Source organism: Meriones unguiculatus, chromosome 2, assembly GCF_030254825.1.
Source record: "Meriones unguiculatus strain TT.TT164.6M chromosome 2, Bangor_MerUng_6.1, whole genome shotgun sequence".
Lineage (NCBI taxonomy): Eukaryota > Metazoa > Chordata > Mammalia > Rodentia > Muridae > Meriones > Meriones unguiculatus.
This window is the reverse complement of record NC_083350.1, coordinates 34,707,522-34,728,997: the sequence shown is the minus strand read 5'-3', so window position 1 is coordinate 34,728,997 and position 21,476 is coordinate 34,707,522. Positions and strand designations below refer to the sequence as shown.

Sequence of the window (21,476 nt, the reverse complement as noted above, 5' to 3'; positions counted from 1 at the left end):
ATATTTTGAGAACAGGTGTTAGTGGCTACTTGCAGTTGCCACTTTATGTAGTTGCAGCTTAGAAAATGTTCACGTTTTTCTATTATAACTCCACTTCAGATTGTTGTCTTGTCTAGGTGTTTCCACTCATGTAATAACCAGGTGTGACTACTGAAAATGTCTTCCTTTGATCATTTGATTTTAGCTGCATGGTGGTATGGCAACATTGGATTATTGCTGTTGAAGTCCTGGAGTCAAGCTGACATTACTAACCTTAGTCAGGATTGTTTCCCTTTCTTTTTACCTGGAGGGTATCAATAAATCAGTATATATTAAACTTGGTTGTGATTGTGTAAGAGGCTATTGTCTCACATGTTAAGGTGGTGTATTTTTAGATGGTTAGCCACAATTTATGGATAATGTAGTGCTGTGTGGAAGGCACTATTTTAATTACTTTATATATCAAATTTTATATTACACACACGCACTTGCCTATATTGAGATCTTGAAGAAGAGAACCATAAAAAGTTTAAGCCCTGTTATACACATGAGGAACTGTGGTCCTGAAAGGTTAGTTAGCGTTCCAAATGTGACATAGCTAGTGAAGTGTGGGACACTGAGGGTTTAAACCCAGTATAATTTGTTTTCAGTCTCTGTGCTTTTAACTGCTCTGTATTGCCCCTCAAAATTTAAGCTTAGTGTTTTCTATAAATAATCCTTAAGGTCCTAAGATTCCTGTCAATTTCATATATTTCTTTTTGGGCTTCTCATTTTATAATCTGGTTTTGCTATCATCACTGACCTCCTCTCATCCAGTGTTTATTAGGCCTTCTCACCTTATTGTCCAGGTCTCTAATGGTGCATAATTCCTGCTTTCCTCTAAGTTCATGTATCTTCATAGTTTTTGTGTAAACCTTTTACTTCCGTAGTTTCTTGTTCTTTTGTTGTATTTATCTTTCGTTACATAAAACTATGTTTTAAATTTTATTAATTACTTATTTTTTAAAACTTCTGTAGTATTCTGGTCAGATGGTCTCAATTTATTGAACATTGAGCACAGTGTTGGTATATATGTGGGTCTAGAGACATAGAGATAACCAGTAGAATATTCTAGTGTGTATAGAGCTGAGAGTATAGTTTAAAACATTTGGAGTCATAACCTAGAGGTTGTCATAAAATTGAAATGTTTTTTTGTTTGTTTGTTTATTCAATTGTTTCCATAGGAGCCCATGAAATCCAGAGCACCACAGTTGCATTTGGAATACAGATTCTATAAGCAGTTAGGATCTGGAGGTAAGTTATATGGATTTTAACTTTTATAATGACACAGATCATCATAACAACAATTGTTTAGTTTTAAGAAATAGTATTTTGAATTTGGTTACAAAGTCATTCTTTAAAACATTTTTTTTTTTTTTTTTTTTTTTTTTAAATTGAAACTGAAGAGATGCTTCAGTGGTAGAAAGTCCTTCCTGCTCTTTCAGGGGATGAGAGCTCCTACACAAATATCAAGAGACAAGCAGCCACCTGCAACTCCAGCTGCAGAGTGTGTGCGTTGTGGTGCACATGTAGAGGAGAGGATAGGGGTAGACTTGTTGCAGTTGGTTCTCTTTCTCCACCGTGTGTATCCTGGGATCAAAACTCAGGTTGTTAGGCTTGGTGTCAAATACCTTTACTGCTAAAGTACCTCATTGACCCAGGGAGAGTCATTTTATAACTGGTCACTGGACAACTGTCTTACTTAATAGTCCTTTAAAAAAAGAATGTGATGGTCATGTGACTAGAGAGCATTGTGACAAAATTAATTTAATCATCACATAGCACCATTGTGTTAGCCTTTTCAACAGCACTATTGCTATTATGATGGGTGTAAAAATAACTATATCCACATGGTGATCCCTGGAGCTCCTGGCATGGCAGTCATGTGAAATGGCAAGATTATCCTTATTGTTGTTGGGGTAAGCCCTAAATGCAAAGGCATGTGTCCTTACTAGAAAGCAGAAAAGGGAAGGACAGAATACTCAGGAGACATGGGGCACTGGTTGGAGTGACATGAATGAACCAAGGAATGCCTGCAGCTCTGAAATCCTGAAGGAGGCTCGTGGGTTCTTTCCTATAAAGGGAGAGGTCCTGCCTTGACACAGCCTCATGAAACCGATACTGGCCTTCTCCATCTGTGCCTTGTGAAAGAGTCAAGACTTTTCTTCCTTTGCATGTTTGCTTAGGAAAGTTTGGGGCCAATTATAACTGGACTGTCTTTGGACCGCCAGCTCCCGGATACTGACACAGAAACTTTTTATTAACTTGTAAAAGCTTGACCTTAGTTTAAGCTTGGTCCTCAACTAGCTCCTAAATTATCCTGTTTATATTTAATCTACATTCCTCCATGTGGCTTGTTTCCTTTCCTCAGTCTCTCAGTCCCGGCACTGTTTCTTCTTCCACATCCCACTGGTGAATCTTTTTGCCTGATTCTTTCTCAGAGTTCTTATCTCTGCTAGAAGTCTTGACTCCCTTTCTTGCCTTTGCTATTGGCTGTTTAGCTCTTTATTAAACCAATCAGAAGGTGTTGGAAGGAGTATTTATAAAATATGATATAGTCAAAAAATAACAATACCAAAGTCCAGCCTGTAATCAGATCTTTGTTGTTACAGACATCAACATTTGAATAATACAAAGACAATCTTGACACAGTGCACAAAAAGATCACCCCAACATTTCCATCTGGATATCAATAGTTCCACTTGTAACATCTTTTAAAAACTATTTAGCTCTCTTGTGAAATGAATGTGAAAGATTTTATAATGTATGGACATTTTAATTATACTTTTTGAGAAGAATTTTTGTTATTGTCTAAGCCCTGTAAACATCATTGATATCTAAAATTCATTGTTTTCATAGTTTCCTGATCATGCTTTTCAGAATTATCTTTTAACAAATTCAAGAAATTATTCATGTATATAAAACATGCCTATGATCTTACCACTCAGAAGTCTGAGGCAGAAGAGTCATGAGTTTGAAGTCATTCTGGATGCCGTATGAGGCCTTGTAAAACAAGAAGAAGTTTGAGAAAGCCTGCCCTCTCTCCTTTCACGCTTACAGTCTGTGTTGTACGCACAGGGCTTCCAGTGCCACGTTTCTTAAGCGCCACATCCCTGACATTTAAGACCTAGAGTCCTTCTATGCTTTAAGATTTTTGAGGATCTCAGAGGCCTTTTGTTGTGGATTGGATCAACTGATGTATTCCGTAACAGAAATTCAAGTAAATATTAAAAAGTTCCCAAATTAGCATTTAAAATAATAATCCAAACATTTAAAAAATCAGGTTGAACTTTATTTTTCAATATAAATGAGTGAGAAGATTATCACTGCTTTAAGTGTTTTGCAGATGTTTTACATCTCCAGTTTAATAGAAAAGAGGCAGCTTCTCATATCTTTAGTTTAGCATGATAGCACATGTCCAGGAAAGCTTACTATTAACTAAGGGTAGGATCTTCCCTATTGTGTAAACTTTGCTATAATCTGGTAGGTATTCTCCTCTGATGAAATAAGCTAATTCAGACAAAATTAAAGCACAGAAAGGCAGGTTTATGGGGGGGGGCAGCTTTCATGCCGGTTCACTGATCTCACAGGAGGAGGTCAGGAAAGTGGCATGTAGATGAGGAGACAGAGAGAGTGGGGGCCCAGAGTGTGAAAGCGTGTGCAGAGAGAGGTAAGGAGAGAAACAGAGAGGGAGGGAGAGAGAGAGAGAGAGAGAGAGGGAAGGGGAAGCAAAATATCTAGATTATGTAGTGAAGAGTTTCTGGGAGAAAGGAAGCCCAGGGTAGTAGGTGGGGTATGCCAGCCATGCCCTGTAATGTATAGGGGCTGAGGGATGCTGGGAGAACCAGGCCAGGAGGCTAGGTCTGCTTTGGTTAAATAGACAACTCAGCTGCTTGTTTTAGGTCTGAAACCCGACATAGTCTATACAAATATAAGGCTAAAGCTCAATAGATGAGGTTGTAGAGAGATAGTACAATACTCTTTATATGATGCTCAGTGACTCAGCTTCAGTACAGGTGTAACTGGGCTACCATGTGAACCTTAAGGGGTGAGTTTAGAGAAGGTTTAATCAGAAATGTTTAGTGTACTTCTAGAAAATACAAATTTACTGTTAAAGTGTTTAAAACTAGAAAATATTCAAATATTGTGTATTGGCTTTCTAGGGAAAAGGCTTAGTATTTAAAATGATAAAATTATTAAGTAACTTTTTCCTTTTTTCTAGATGGTATACCTCAAGTTTACTATTTTGGCCCTTGTGGTAAATACAATGCTATGGTGCTGGAACTGCTGGGACCTAGTTTGGAAGATTTGTTTGACCTCTGTGATAGAACGTTTTCTCTTAAAACAGTTCTCATGATAGCTATACAACTGGTAAGTCAAGTGCGGTATTGGAAGTTGCTTGAGCAACTACATAGTTCTTTGGTCACAAGTTCCCTCCCTCTCTCTCTTCCCCTCTCCTTTCCTCTCTTGTTCCATTCCTTAGTCTCTCTATATTTCTTAATTTTTTCGAGAGTCTCAGTGTAACCAAGGTTGGTCTCTAACTCCCCAGGCAGTGTATGCTGGTCTTAAACTACTGATCCTCCTGCCTCTGCCTCCTGACTACTGGTGTTACAGGTGTCTACCATCATGCTTGGTTTTCATAAATTTAAGTTTAAAATTCCATTATGCTTTTTGACTTTTTCATGTGGCACATTTGACCTATATAATAGAAACTACTTTTGGTATACTTCAATATTTGGTATACTTCAATATTTAAATTTCAGGGAATCTATGAGGAAGCAATTGAGATGATTTTTAGAGTTTTGACATAAATGCCAATATAAATATGGTGCAAAAGTTTGAAATTGTTTTTATTGACTTTGTCATTAATTCTACTTCTACAGACTTATATTGGAAATATTTAGATTACTTAGAGTCTTATGTACAGGACTAGAGAAAATTATAATAATGAGAAACACCCTATTGTGTGGAGCTGATATGGTGAATTGAATAACTTATGAATAGTTTAAAGTAATATACAGCTGCGTTAAATTTTTCTGACCTTGAAGATGCTTATAATATATGGTTAATTAAGGCATGGGCCATGGGAATGTGAGCCACAGTTTGTTCATAACAGACTAGAATGACCAGTGTGACTGTATGTTAACATGGTATTTTTAACCAGGATGGCAGCATTATAGCTAATGTTCTGTTTAGTTTATGGTAAACAGTGAGAATCTGAAAAATAGTATAATTATACTGTTATTATTATAGTTGGAATTAAATTTTTTTTCCATTTTCAAGATTTTAAAATGTTTAACACCTAGGGAAAAATCCATTTTGGGAAAAAGTACTGAAGGATGTTAATTTTTGGATATTAATTTTTTAACAGGTAAAATTACATTTTTGTGGGTTTTTTTTATTATAAAAATTGTCTTATTCTTGAACTGAGGAAGAATAATGTCAACTTTATGAGTGTTTCTTTGGTTTGAATTTGAGATTTTTATTTTTAATTACTAAGGTTTTTCATCTTTATAATCTATCATCCTCTGAAAATGATGACTGAGTTTGATATAGGAAATACATTTTCTTTTTAAGATTTATTTATTATGCATACAATGTTCTATCTGCAAGAGGGCACCAGATATCATTATAGATGGTTGTGAGCCACCATGAGGTTGCTGGGAATTGAACTCAGGACCTTTGGAAGAGCAGTCATTGCTCTTAAGCTCTGAGCCATCTCTCCAGCCTGGAAATGCATTTTCTAATATTCAGACACTTTTATTTATCTGTGACCGTAACAGCAAAGACAAACATTTTAAGTAATGAATTGGAGGTATGTTCTTCGAGGCACTGAAGACTGACATCATGTTAACTTTAAAGGATTGAAACAAATTCTAATTGTTTATTATGTTATTTTTATTGTGAAAATTCTGACTTGGCTTTATCACGATCTTGTTTGCCAGTGAAAATCTAAAATAAAAATTCTTTTTTTCTTTTCCCACTAAGATTTCTCGCATGGAGTATGTCCACTCAAAGAACTTGATATACAGAGATGTGAAGCCAGAGAACTTCTTAATAGGCCGGCCGGGAAACAAAGCCCAGCAAGTCATTCATATTATAGATTTTGGTTTGGCAAAGGAATATATTGATCCAGAGACAAAGAAACATATACCATACAGAGAACACAAAAGCCTTACCGGAACAGCCAGATACATGAGCATAAACACACATCTAGGAAAAGGTATGTGAACATGTTGTAAGTGTGGACGCTTGGATTCTGCAGCTGTGTTAATGGTGTCATTTTTTTTTTTTTTTGCTACTGTGATTCAGTGTTTGCAAAATAAAACAGCACATATTGTAATTTTCATTCACCGTATACTTACAGTTTTCTTTGATTTATATTTTGGTAATACTGTGAAAATAATATCCTGCATAGGGTAAAGCTTTTCTTTGATAACTTGGAATGTCTAACCTTGATACAGTTGAGGGATTCATTTGAGTATTTCTAATAAATAATATGAGGTGTAATGTCCAATTTTAACTGAATTCAGTGCATGTGAATATTTGTTATTGAGATTGTAGCTCTCTTATATAGCTAGCCAGGCTACTAGCAATCTGACCAATTGATTATAAAGCTAAAAACATTGAGTGTAAGGGCAGGTAGAGCTGGCTTCTAATGCTGGCTAGAGTATTTTTCCCACTAGTATGACTCTGGAGAAGTTATTAACTTTAAAATATATTTTTCTATGTGTATAAAGAGTAAAAAATCAAATCATACAATTTTTTAAAGATTTTTTAAAAAAAATTATTCAAGATCTAAGTGGGACAATGTATTATTTGTTGTATAGCTTTCTTTTCTTTTATTCTTTTTAAAACCAGGACCACTTCCTCTCCTTTAGGTCTTAATCTTAATAATTTTTAGGAGCAAATGCAATTTTTTAGAATGTTATCAGTTTGGGTCTTTTTTCATAATTAGGTATTGGTATGCATGTTAAATGCATGTCATGAGAAAGCAAAGAAGTCTTCTGCTCTCATGTCAGGGGTGTTGGTGTAATTAGTCCCAGCTGGGTCTCATCACTTAATTAGAGGATGCCTGCTGGGTTTCCCCAGGAAAGCGCATGTTCCCTTGGTAACTAAAAGTATGTGGTAGGTAGATCTTTGAAATTATGTAAACATGTTATTCTTTTAAGTTTCTTTTGAGATAGGGTCTAGCTTCATAGCTTAGACTGCCCTGGAGCTTGAACTCCTCTTTGCTTGGCCTTTCACATTTGAGATTGCAGGCATGTGCCCCCAGGAAAGGCTCTTTAATAAAATTCTACCTAGTAGATTTAACACCTATTGATTTTTCTCTCTGTTGTTCCTTATGTATTTATTAGCTGATACAACATCACAAGCTTAGCTTTTTACCCAGTTATTGACTTATATCTGTACAGACTATAAGGTTTTTTGTTTGTTTTGTTTGTTTGTTTCCCTGAGACCGTGTTTCTCTGTGTAACAAGCCCTGCCTGTCCTGCATTCGCTTTGTAGACCAGGCTGGCCTTGAACTCACAGAGATCAACCTGCCTGTGCCTCCCGATTGCTGGGATTAAAGGCATGCACTACCGTGCCTGGCTATAAGTTTTCATTTATTGAATTATTTAATAAATAAATTGCTACCGTTGTTTATTTTGATGCCCAGAGGGTCTCACATTTGGCCACTTGTTGTTCCTTCAAAGCTGGCTCCTCCTCCTGACAATGTTCATAGTATTCTTTGAGCACTTTCAGGTTTTGTAGTTTCTGTATTCCAGGCATATAGTCAGTCATGCCCATTAGATGCCCTGGGTCTCTTTATTTGATAGTGATAGTATTTAAAGATCAGGCCCCTGGCTATGCTTCTTGCTGAAGGAAGAAATAGGGTCTGGGAAATATGTTAAGGGTATCTACAGATACACACAGAGAGAAGAAGCCTAAACATGTATGTATATGTACACACATACTAATACATTTCTAGGAAAGCTTCAAAGTAATACTGGTATTTCTGAGTTTTGAGTCTGTTTATTACAAAATAGTACTCCTATATTTGTTTCCTTTTTTATCATCTTTTGTTAACACTGAAAAATGTGCATATCACTACTTGTTTACTCAGCTTTTGAAAGGTAGGCTACTCAGAAAATAATTTCAGAATTAATAAATGGCACTTGTGAAACAAGCTTCCTACACACAATATTTTAATTATTTATCAAAGTTTTTTAAAAATTGAAACAAATATTATAATTGAAACAAAAGCAGAAATATGTAGGTGTATAATATATCAACAGAGAGCCATACCACATAACTTCCATACCACACAACTTGAAGGTCTGTTTGTTTTATGTTTCTTCTAGAGGCCTTATGATTTTGATTTCTTTTATCTGTGACATACCTAGAATTAGGTTTTTTGTTTGTTTGTTTGTTTGTTTTTGATGCGAGATAGAGGTTAAGGTTTTATTTATGTTGTATTCAGTCACACCAAATTGCATTTGTCTTTTAAAACTTGTTTTTCTGTTGTGTTTGCAGTAAGTTATTCTTAAACCATGCTTTGTGCTTGTATCAGAGGAAGTACAGACTTAACTTTCTGCTTTTAGATTCTGTTCCTAGCATCTTAATCACAAGAAATAGGCAGGAATGTAAAACAACCATGTGTCAGTCATCATTTGCTCAGAGGCCTTAAAGTATAAAATCAGATCTCCACATCTATGCCAACTTCTAGCTTCTAGTCTTCTGATCTCCAACAGCTTTTCTCAGACTTACTGCAGATGTCTCTGTTCTGCTGCTCAGTTCTGAGTTAAATAGCCTTTGGTAGTGTTGCTGACTGCTGGCCGAATACCAGGCTCATGGTGCTTTCTCTTTTATACCCCTGAAACGTGTGAAAAAAAATGTGATCTGCCTTTAAGTACAGTTTCAGACATAAAATGAGAAAAGACAAATTTTATTCAGATAATATTTTTGAAGAGTCCTTTCAATAGCAAACTCTCTTGAGAGTTTTAAAACACAATTGGGTAGACGGTGCCTTCTTTTAAATCCAGTCACACCCATATTTGCATTGTCTGTGAGAAATTTTCATTTCATGGGAGTTGTTACAGACTATTTCAAAATAATGAACAGAGTTTCACAACTGTTTTATTGTAAGACATGAGGTCACAGCTTCCTTATGGGCTAAAGTTTTTTTGTGTGAACAATGGTATATGTAACAGCTTTCTATTTGTAGAAAAGGCAAAGTGAGCTATTTATCATTGTTGGGAAAGGCCTTCAGAGCTTAGGGAAGTGGCATTTAACTGTTGTAGGAATCTACAAACAAAAGTTGTAAGATTTACTTTGCAAAGACCTACTCAACAAGTCTAATGCAGATGGATAATCTTGATAGACCACATGAGTTCCCCATGTGAAATAATAAGAATGGACTCAGTAGTATGTATTTGGGTACATTCTGTACATTCTGTGAGTTTGTGATGCCTGTGGACATGGGTATCTCATGTTTGTTAAATTTAAAGTACATGACTTGGTGAAGAATGGGGAAGCCATAAAAAACAAACAAACAAACAAAAAAAGAGAAAATGTGATTTTTGCTTTATATGTGTCTGACTGAAGCCTTCACAGCTTTGCCTCCTTCTGAACAATGCCCCTTCCTTCCTTACCCCTCCTTTTTTTCCCCTTTCCACTCTGTTCCTTCCTTCTATCTTTTTTTTTTTCCTTTCCTTTGTTTTTGCAGTGTTAGAGGGTGAAACTTAGGACCTCGTATCTAATAGGCAAGCATTGAGCTGATAAACTACATACCCAGATCTTTGGTGATTGCTTTTAAGGCACCAGTATTTAATTCATTTATTTGTATTTCTTTATTTACATAAAAATTCAAAATAGAGAATTGGTTGCTGGACCATTATATAAACATAACAGAGTATCAGATTTAATCATTAAAACATGTTTCCAGTATATTATAGATGAATAGTGTAAAAATCATATTGCACAGTTTTTTATTTTTAGTCTTATAATATCTGTTGATCTTAACATGGCATAAGGTCATTTACTACTTAGAACACAAACACAGTGGTCTGGTTACTTTGCCTATATCACTGTTGAAAGCAAAATCTTCATAAAGCTGCTATGACAGATAGGGATTTCCACTATCCATGCAATGAAACCACCACCTGCTTCTGCTGCTTCTTTATTATATTTTTATGCTGAATTGTCAGCTCTAATTAGATGTCTACTTTTGAAAAGGATTTTTAAAAAACAGTTGTCAGTGGCTTTGAGGCTCATTTTTTAGTCCTTGGTCATTTTTCTTATTGAGGTTAAGTATTCTCTCTCTCTCTCTCACACACACACCCGCATACATACATACACACACACAAATAATCTTAGAGAAAATACATTCTGATTTTCTGTTTTGGAGGTTTTTTTTAAAATTTTTGTTTATCAACGTTAATGTCTTACTTTTGTCATGTTGCATGTGTGTGGTTCCTTGTAGCAGCACCTGGCTTTTCCTTTATTTCGATTTTTTTTCTATTAACTTGGAAGCCAGACTAAATTGAGAGAAATTTCAAGAAAGAACTTGAATTAAGTGACTATGCCCTGGGTTCTTTCTCAGAAAAGAAATCTCCATGTTTCAGGTTTTCTTGATAGTGTTGGGTTGTGTGTTTAGATGAGGAAGCTGTTATTGCACATTGGGTTAGATAATTGTTTTGTCTCTTTTATGTTGAGACAATCTTTCTGTGTAGCCAGTGTGATATGGAATTTACCTTATAGCCCTCGATGACTTGTATAAAATACAATTTTGTAGGCATGGGCTTGAGTTAAGCTTTCTCCTCCTTCAGCCTTCTGAATACTGGGATTACAATCATGCCCTGCCCTTGTATTGTCATTGGAAAAATAACAAAACTAATCTTTATTATATAATTTTGAAAAAGTGTGAGCTTAGTGAATTTTGTGTCAAATGTATTACAAAGTTGAGAAAACTACTAAAACATTTCATAAGGAAATATTAAATAAAGCCATCTAAAACAGATTTACTTTTATTTTTATTTATGTATATGCATGTATATTTATTTAGGAGTGTCTACATATGAGCAAGTTGTTTGTGGGGCCAGAAGAGGGTCCTGGAGCTGAAATTACAGGTGGTTGTGAGTCACCGAGTATTGTGCTAGGAATTGAACTCAGGGCCTTTAAGAGAACAACAAGCTCTCTTAACCATTGAGCCATCTTTCCACCCCTAAATATAACCTTTACTTTATATATAGTAGCTTTATTTTTTAGCTTTTTTATTTACAAAGAATACACTCTCTTGAGAAGTTTTTATTCTTTGAGTTCTCTTACCAGTCTGCACTTGTGTTTTGTTTTTGTTGTTTTTTTTTTTTGGTAGGAAATGCAACTATATTTATTTTTGATAATATACACATATATAATAGAAAGTTTCCTGATTTTAAATGAGGCTGTTGGTGTATTCTGTGTTGAAAGATAAATTTGAGTTCATGAAAAAAAAAATATTTTACTGGTCAAAAATTAAACTTTAATTGATATGGACAATTACAGATAACTGAATAGTACTACCATAATTAAATGGAGAAAAGTAATACTGAATTTTTAATACAAAGGCATTGCAGAAGGTTTGCGGTCAACTTGATCTTATTAGGTTTTTCCAAATGAACAGAATGCACAAAGGTAGGTGTGTAGAATGCTGCCCTGTCAGGTACTGTTAGTTATTTAACCTGTCTGAGTTATTTAACTCCAGATTTGAGATAACCATTTCTACTTTCCGTGAAGTTATAACTTTGAAACATCCGATATATGGCACATGAATATATACGAAACAATGTATTGTGTTTGTGTGACCTATGTATTTCTAATTAGTAAAGGTTTGATTATGTAATATAAATTGCTTTGAATGTATTTAAAATAATTAACTGTACTTAAATCAAATTTCCACTTCTAATTCCTTAAAAGTTACATAATAAATCATGAGTTTGAGGGAAATACCCATTTTCAAATAGGCCTATTCAGCTAAATTCTTTAGAAAAAAAAATGTGAACAGGTTTTTAAAAGGGCCTGATAACCTGTAAGAGATCATTTTCATGTAACAGAACTCTTAGACTTGAAGTGTGTTCCTTAGTTACTCTATTTCAAAGAGAGAGCTTTCTTGTGACTTGTATTTCTTCCCACGTGGTAACATTTATTTCCAGGTGTCAGTTGGTAAAAGAACACAAAGAAAGCAATTATGAAGGTAAAAGGGGTTTTGGATTGAATTTTAGTAGTAGGCTTACTTTACTAGCTTCTGTTTATGGCTTGAATTTGTCTTGTAGATTATGAATATAATACTGTTCTTTGATGGAGTGATACAGATGAGATCACTTAATGATCATTTTTTGTTGACAGTATGGTAACTAAATGCTTTCTGATAGAATAGAAATGTCTTTTTTGTGCTATTTCTCTGTGTAACAAAGAATGCTATTATAAGGCTAAAATTTTACATATATAGTATGTATATATGTGTATCACATTTTAATTTTGTGTGTGTGTGTAGGCACATGAATATATACGAAACAATGTATTGTGTTTGTGTGACCTATGTATTTCTAATTAGTAAAGGTCGTTGAAGTACTCACATTACTGCCTGAATTTAGAAGGCCAGAGGACAACTTGAGGGAGTCAGTTCTTTCAAGTCTTTGTAATTATATGCTATTTTACTTATGTACACACATACATATACATACATACATATGCACACACTCATTGGTAAATTTGTCTATATTTTCTGGGTTTTAATACTGTTGTAAAGATGTTGGTTTTTAAATTTAATTTCTGATTGCTCATCGCTAGTATGGAAATCTGTTTGATTTACATATTGATCCTGTATCCTGAAACCTTGATAAAGTTACTTGTTTGAATATCTTGCAGATTACTTAAAATTTCCTACATTACATATTTATATTGTCTATAAAGAAAAATAGCTTTTCTTTTTCTACTCTGGATATCTTAAAAATTTTTGTTTTTTAATACTAAATATTTTATGTATGTGTGTGGGCTTGTGTATGCCATGGTGCTCATATTGAGGTCAGAGGACATCTTTGTGGAGTTCATTCTCATCCTTTTAATGTAGATGCTAGAGTCACCAAGATTACTCCATTGAGCTCAGTCACTAGTACTGCTCCATTGGGCTCTCTGTTGGCCCCCTGAATTCATTTCAATAATTAAATGGTATTTTTCTTGGCTTTGTTATACTGGCAAGAAGTTTTCCTATGATACTGAATAGAAAGAATTAAAGTAATAGATATTTTTATTCTTTTGGTCCTTACCCTTAGGTTGTGTTGCATATAATTTAAAATTTATAATTGGCTAGGTCTAGTGGCTTCAGGAGTGGAATCCAAGCTACTATAGAGTGTAATGCAGTAAGGTCACAAAGTCAAGGCCTAAGTAGGCTAATGAGTGCAAATTCAAGGCCGTCTTGGAAAAGTCATGAGCAATGGTCTTAATTAAAAAACAAAAAAGGAGAAAAAAATAATGGAGAAAGAGAGCTGGAAGTTAAGTCCAGACATAGAGTGCTTGTCTGGTATCCCTGAGGCTGTGGGTGGTACAATCCTAAGTACAACATAAAATGAAATGCATGAAACAACTGTGAAAAAAGGATGTTGAAGGTTTTTCATTTTTTTTTTTTTAGGATAAAGAAATTTCTGTAACTTATTTTGTAACACTCAGTCACTAAGACACTCCCCAGCACTTGCTGAGAATTTTTATGATGAATGCACCCTAGATTTACTCAAGTACTTTCTGTATTCCTGAGATGATTGTGTAATTTACAGCTTTTACGCTTTAATTAGTAGTGTTGGCGCCTGCTACATGTGTGTGAATATGCAAGCCTACAGCACATGGGGGCCAGAGCTAGATGTAAGGCTTTCCTTTACTGCCTCAGAGCCAAGTCTCACGGAACCGGCGCCTGCAGTTTCCACTAGCAGGCTCCTGGGAACTGCTTATTTCTGTCTCCAAGGCCTGGGTTACATGCAGTGGCAGCCATTTCTGGCTTCTTCTGTACTTGGGGAGAATTCAAACTCAGGGCCTCTTGCTTACAGAGCAACCACTTCTACTCACTGAGCTAGCTGCATAGTCCCCATACACCTTTGAAAGTTAAATCAATCTTATATTCTAGAGGCAATATTCCTAATTCAAGGAACATTACCATCTCAAGGATTATATATATATATATATATATGTATATATATATATATATGCTTATGAGAGATATTTCCCATGGTTTTTCTTACTTGCAGTGACTTTTTGCATCCTGTTTTGACAACGGGATGATATGATGAGTTGAGAACTCTATATCTAAGAGTTTTTGTTGACTTGATACTTGTTGCCTTTAGTAGAATTTATCAGGTATGCTTTATTTTTAGGTAAGGTTTTAAGTTGTATTAAATATTTTAATTAGTTTAAAAGAGTATTTGCATATATATAGTGTGTGTATGTGCACGTTTGTGTACATATGGATACAGATTATATGAGAGACTTTCTGGGGAGATTAAAAACTCACACAGCTCTGCTTATCCCAGAAAGCAAACCTACAGCAGACCAAAGTTAACAAATGCAATGGAGTCCTATTTGGTGGACCAATGAGTTTTTATTGGTGCAACTAACAGACATATGGGTGTGGAATTACTTTCAGAAGCAGGATGACTCAAAAGCAGCTGCATCACCAAAAAGCCCACCCCAACACAGGTGATGGCTCATGAAAGCTGTATCCCTGGACCTTTCTGCATCGCCTCCAGGGTGCTCAACACGTCTGAAAAACCTTGGTGACTTAGCTGGTCATTGTCTCCTGAAGCAGTTGTTTACTGCTTCTATAATTCTAGAGGGGCTCTGTGACTCTTGTCAATGTCAGCTTTCCCAGACATGTGAATTTGCTTAACTCCCAAGTCTCAGGAAATCCCCTCCTCTCATGGAAGGTTTCAGATTTGAAGGTCAAAGTGCAGACAACCTCAGGTGTTGATCCTTGACTTCATCATGCTTGAGATGTGGTTTCTAGTGGTTCACTGTTGCACATCAACTTAGTAGGCCTGGGAACTTTGAGGATTCTTCTGTTCATTCCATCGCACCGTTGGCAAGCTGGGGTTACAAATGAATGTTACAACATCCAGCTGTATGTGGGTTCTGGGGTTCTGAACTCTGGTCTTTATACTTGTATGGCAAGTACTGGGCCATCTCCCCAGCTCATGGTTTAAATTTTAAATTAAATTTCTTTTATTGGCATAGAACTATTTACATTGTCTTGAGGCAGTTTGGTAATTAGTAAATCTTACAAAGCATTCGTCTGTTGCATCTCAGTTGAGGTAGCATGATGTTGGTTCTGCTTTTGAGATAGGTTTCTCTGTGTGTAGACATGGCTGTCGCTATATAGACTAGGTTGGCCTTGAACTCACAAAGATCACCTGCTTCTGCCTTTCAAGTGCTGGCATTAAAGGCATGCACTATCACCGCCCAGCTAAATTTATAATTTTTTAAATATTTTTTCAGGGTTTGTAAGATCTAATGTTCCTTCTGTTGCTTTTATTAATAGTAATTTGTGCATTTTTTAGTCTGGTAAGAGGATTAATGAATTTATTGAAGTTTTCAAATAATTAACATTTTGTTAGTTTTTCTGTTGAATTTTTGTTTCTAGTCATTAACTTCTATTATATATCATCCCCCAACCCTACTTATTTTGGGCACTATTGATATGAAAACATAAGTTTGCTTAAGATCCTCAGCATCAGCTTTGATACCCTGCTGGGTAGAGTCTTTCAGAGGCCCTCTGTGGTAGGCTCCTGTCCTGTTTGCTATGTTCTTCCTCTTCCGATTTCCGTCCTATTTGCCTTTCTGAGTGAGGATTGTTCATATTACCCAGGGTCATCCTTCTTGCTTAGCTTCCTTAGGTGTACAGATTTTATTATATTTACCCTCTCTTATAGGTTTAGTATCCACTTATAAGTGAGTATATACCATGTGTGTCTTTCTGCTTCTAGGATACCTCACTCAGGATGTTATTTTCTAGATCCCACCATTTGTCTGCAAATTTCATGATTTTTTTGTTTTTAATTGCTGAGTAGTATTACATAGTGTAAATGTACCACAATTTCTGTATCCATTCCTTAGTTGAAGGGCATCTGGATTGTTTCCAGGTTCTTGCAGGGATTCTTATGAAAGACGGGGGAGATAGTAAGACCTGGAGAGGACAGGAGCTCCACAAGGAGAACAACAGAACCAAAAAATTGGGTACAGGGGTCTTTTCTGAGACTAATACTCTAACAAAGGACCATGCTCGGAGATAACCTAGAACCCCTGCACTGATGTAGCCCATGGCAGCTCAGTATGGAAGTGAGTTCCATAGTAAGGGGAATAGGGACTGTCTCTGACATGAACTCAGTGTCTGGCTCTTTGAACACCTCACGCCGAGTGGGAGCAGCCTTACCAGGCCACAGAGGAAGACAATGCAGCCAGTCCTGATGAGATCTGATAGGCTAGTGTCAGATGGAAGGTGGGGAGGATCTCCCCTATCAGTGGACTTGGAGAGGGGCATGGGAGGTGATGAGGGAGTGAGAGTGGGATTGGGAGGGGATGAAGGAAGGTTCTACAGCTGTGATACAAAGTAAATAGACTGTAATGAATATAAAAATGAAAAAAAATAAGACAGGTAGGTGGTCAGAATATAGAGTCCAGAATTTTAACATAGATGGTCAGCTGGATTTTGAGAATAATGCAAAAATAGTTTGAGGCAGGGAGAGTCTTGTCATGAAGTAGTATAGCCAGATATCATTATTAACAACAACAAGAACAGTTTTTTTTTTTACTCCATACTTAAAGCAAAAACAGATTTACTTTAAAGTGTACAGTAGATTTGAATATAGTAACCCAAACTATAAAATCTATATTAGAAAAATAGAAAATCTGTGGTCTCAGGGGTAGTCAGGTTTTTGATTTGGAAATAAGCCTTTATGAATAGTAAAAAAAATATTGGTAATAAATTAGACTTCATGAAAATACAGCACAGAGTTCACGAATGAGTAGTAGTAATACTTGAAGTACAAGAGCATTAGTCTTCAGTAAGATACTGTTAATCCACAGTGCATTTACATGTTTCAGTTGCCAGTGGAGATTTGAAATTGTACAACCTCTCCACAATCTACTTTAGAAGTGTGTTATGAAGCTGACTATACACTGCTGTATGATGTTGTGTTGGACTTCTGAGTATTTCTTCAAGATGAATGGCAAATGGGATGTTGCACAAAGACTCAGAATGTTCATGTTACTTTGTCTGTCACAATAGCCCCAAACTGGATCTTACTTGGTGAATTTGGTGGATTTATTGTGCTTGTCCTCATGAAAAGCAGTGAGCTCTTGATGCATGGAGCTGTATAGGTGAATCATCAAAACAACTGGGTGAAAGAATCCAGATATCAATCTATACTGTATACATTATGTCTGAAAAATGAAATCTAATCTATAATGACAAATCAGTTAAGTAGGATCCTGAGGCTAGAAGTTGGAGGTGGAAAGGAACATTAGTAGCAGAGCTATTTGGAGTCTCTGAGAAACTTCTGGATTGTGGTGATAGTTATGCAGGTATGGTGTCAAGGGTATATTTTATTACAGTGAACAAAGCTTTTCCCTCCAGTGATTATCAACCCTGCCTGTACTTCACTGTTACCTACTAAGCTTTTAAAATGTACATACTTTTGCTCCACCATCCTGGGGTCAGTAGTTTTCAGCAGGAGGCTGGTTTCTCTAAGCTTTTAAGTTTCCAAAATGCTTCCAGTTCCCATCTGGATTTTGAGGACAGTTAGTTTTTTTTTTTTTTTTTTAAGACAAGGAAATGGCAGGTCTTTTTTTTTTTTTTTAAGATTTATTTATTATTTATACAATATTCTGCCTGCAGACCAGATCTTACTATAGATGGTTGTGAGCCACCATGTGGTTACCGGTGATTGAACTCCGGCCCTTTGGAAGAACAGTGACTGTTCTTAACCTCTGAGCCATCTCTCCAGCCCTGACAGTTAGCTTTTTAAACATGCAGTCAACGTACAGATAATGAGTAACAGTATAAGCATTATTTGTAAACTGAAGCAAGTGCTGTTGGGACACAGGGTTTCCTGACCTTTCATCTTATTGCAGATAAGTACTCTGGAAAGACTGCTTTTCTGAAAGCACTGAGTATTATTGAGAATATAGAAAGTAAGGTGGCTCATTCAGGAAACATAGCTTGCATGCTGAACTTAAAGTATTTTTTTTTTATTTGCCAGCAATTTTTTTTTTTAATTTTTAAACCAAGAATTCTCAATTTAATATCAATGACAGAATATGGAGATATTTATGTGTCTCCCAGAGTCTTAGTTTGTTACTGTCAGTTATTTATATGCTACATATTTTGTGTTCATCTTTGCTGAGGAAATTCATAATTAAAGAATGCTAAGCACTTTCAACTGTAGGGTCTCTTGGAACCTTTAGCATGTTCTGTTCTGACATGTTCTATTATAGGATACAGAGAGATTCAGCTTGACCATTAAACCTCTTTTCCATTGGCCTCTATTTTCATAATAGGTTTCTAAGCAAATAAATTTTCTAAGTAAATGAACTTTCCATAGCACTGAAATATCATATGGCATATTTTAAAGATGACAATCTGTAAAAAGTTTATGATTTTGCTGTTTATATATAGTAAATTCATATTTTACATTTATATAGTAAGCTTAGAAATAGTTATTCTCATTTGTACATTTTACTGGTAGGTGAAAGTGAAATGTCATATTCCTCTTCTGTTTCAGAACAGAGTAGAAGAGATGATTTAGAAGCTTTAGGCCATATGTTCATGTACTTTCTAAGAGGCAGTCTTCCTTGGCAAGGCTTAAAGGTAATTGTTTTTGTTGTTGTTGTTGTTTGTTTGTTTGTTTCTTTATCGGAGTTCATAAAATCTTAATGCGTATTAAGGCCTTCTGCTACAACTAGTTTTTAAAACACCACATTCTTGTATTCTTTTTTTCCTACTTCAGGCTGACACATTAAAGGAGAGGTATCAGAAAATTGGAGACACGAAACGAGCCACACCAATAGAAGTGTTGTGTGAAAACTTTCCAGGTAATGGACAGTGATAAATTTCATAAATTGAAATATGTACTCATCTACAGAAAAAGTGTTAATGTGTGCTTTGAAAAACAGGAGCATTACAATGTTATTTAAAAGTTGTCAACATTACTGCATAGATTACAGGAACAGTTTGTATGTTTGCTCCATAACATTGACATTGCATGAAGAAAATTCTGTCTGTCAATTAAGACCAACTTAAGTCTTGTTTCATTTAATGATTCATTTTAGTAGGTTGAAATACATGCTAAAGAATATAAGTGAAATCATTTAGTTCACTGTTAGTTATTTGAGTCTCAATGTCAGGTTTAAGAGAAGTTGTTAAAAATATTAATTTTATTTTCAGAGTGCTATAAAATCTTACTGACTTTATTAACTTTAGGGAATTTTATATATAGAGCTGTAAGCATTTAAAAAACAATTCTCCTTAAAGCATTTATGCCAATTCATAAACACAAATTTAATTAAGTAAGGTTCTTTAATCCTGTATTAAGAAATGGTAATGATTTGTTAATTAAAAATCAGTCCTTTCTGGCCTTGTTTGGTACCCAGGTTGGCCTGGGACTTGCTGTCTTCCTCCTTAGCCTCCTGAGTGGCCTGTATTGCTAAGCTTAACTGTTGGTAGTAACTAAACCTATATTGTGGTTTTTCATAGCAACATATAAGTGCAAAGACTACTTTACAACTGAAGTCTTATTTTGTATCCTTTCTCTCCTGTGTATTGGTATTATAACAGTAGAATCAGTGCTCTGAAATAGCATATATTTCCTTATTCTTTTAAGTTCTATAAATGGAAGATTAAACAGTATTGTTAACAGTCCTAGAAGTTTAGGTGTTCGCAGATTGAGTGGCTGCATTATAAACATTTCTCTAGGAAAAATGGAGGTGCCAAGATAATTAGCCCTGTAATTAGACAGCGCGTAGAATAGCAAGAAAGTACTTCTGTGAGGAAAGTCACAGGGCACTGTGTTGCACTGTGAATGAACGGGAGCAGAGAGGCAGTGAAATCTCTGTGTCTGAGATTTCAGTGTTGATAACTTACCGCTCCTTTCCACATACCCTTCATGTCCTGATGGTAGAACACTCTTTTTAACTAGCTATGTCTATGTCTGTGTCAAATTTTTGCGATGCTTTAAATTATTTTGCCAACTCAGTTAATTAAAATAGTGCTCATGATGAAGAGTAGAACTTTTGTCCCATGTTGGTGAGTCAGTATAGTTGCTGCTGATGCTGAAGAAAACACAGCATACTAGTGCAAATGCTGTCATGTGAACCATTTCCAGCAGTGCTTTGAGTACATTTTAAAATAAGAATGCAGTGTGCCTTGTGATTAAACAATCATATGTCATGAGCCACTAATTCAAACTCTAGTATAGTCAAGGTGTATTAAAATATTATAAAACAAGTTTTACCTTTGGTAGTAAATGTCACAAACATAATGGTTAAACTTAACAACTTCTTTTCTTCTTGTTCCCATTCTTTCTTTTTCCCCTTTTTTGTTTTGCCATAATTGAAAATTTTTATTTGAAATAGAATTTTGTTAATTTTTTATTGTATTATAGAGATATATAGTCAGAATAACTTTTATTTCCTTTCTAGAAGAAATGGCAACATATCTTCGTTATGTACGAAGGCTAGATTTTTTTGAAAAGCCAGACTATGATTACCTAAGAAAGCTTTTTACTGACTTGTTTGATCGCAAAGGATATATGTTTGATTATGAATATGACTGGATTGGTAAACAGTTGGTACGTATTTTATGTTGTTATAGTAGAATATTATTTTATTTTTAATAGTACAGAATACTTTTGTTGAAGATTGATAGCAATTTGTAAGAAGTTCCTTTTTCTTCAGAGGCACTAGGAATTTTATACAAGTTTTATTACTGGATTTTTTGCTTTTTATAAAAGTGTGTTAAGTTATTCTGGATTTTCTGACCTAATTTACTTCTTAGTATCAAATATGATATTTTTATGTAGTAATCTTATAACATTATAGTATTGATATTTCTCTGTTGTAACATGTCTGCTTTGATCAAAATCAAAAATTTTAAAAGCTTTTCTGAGTCAAGATATTAAATACATAATTTTGTTATTTAAGAAATATTTTTAAGGGCTGGAGAGATGGCTCAGAGGTTAAGAGCGCTGGCTACTCTTCCATTCCAAAGGTCCCAGCAACCACATGGTGACTCATAACCATCTATAGCAAGATCTGGTGCCCTCTTCTGGTGTGCAGGTGTAAAAGCAGACAGAATATTGTATACATGATAAATGAATAAATCTTAAAAAAAAGAAAAATATTTTTAAATTTTATAAAACATTTTTATTTATGTATTAACTTTTGATATAGGATTCATAAAT

At 35.1% G+C, this 21,476-nt stretch overlaps 1 protein-coding gene across 10 annotated transcripts in view; it reads left to right on the top strand.

Moving 5' to 3' along the window:
• Positions 1-21,476, top strand: part of Csnk1g3 (casein kinase 1 gamma 3) — an 84,076-nt gene that overhangs the window by 38,877 nt on the left and 23,723 nt on the right. For 6 of the 10 annotated variants that reach the window (XM_060377259.1, XM_060377256.1, XM_060377257.1 and 3 more), the window contains exons 4-9: positions 1,203-1,272; positions 4,241-4,389; positions 6,007-6,241; positions 18,801-18,886; positions 19,026-19,110; positions 20,716-20,864. In XM_060377259.1, coding sequence (XP_060233242.1) covers positions 1,203-1,272; positions 4,241-4,389; positions 6,007-6,241; positions 18,801-18,886; positions 19,026-19,110; positions 20,716-20,864 — 774 coding nt within the window. The remainder of the gene's footprint in view (positions 1-1,202; positions 1,273-4,240; positions 4,390-6,006; positions 6,242-18,800; positions 18,887-19,025; positions 19,111-20,715; positions 20,865-21,476) is intronic. The other 4 variants (XM_060377258.1, XM_060377255.1, XM_060377263.1 and 1 more) reach the window with 1 other exon arrangement.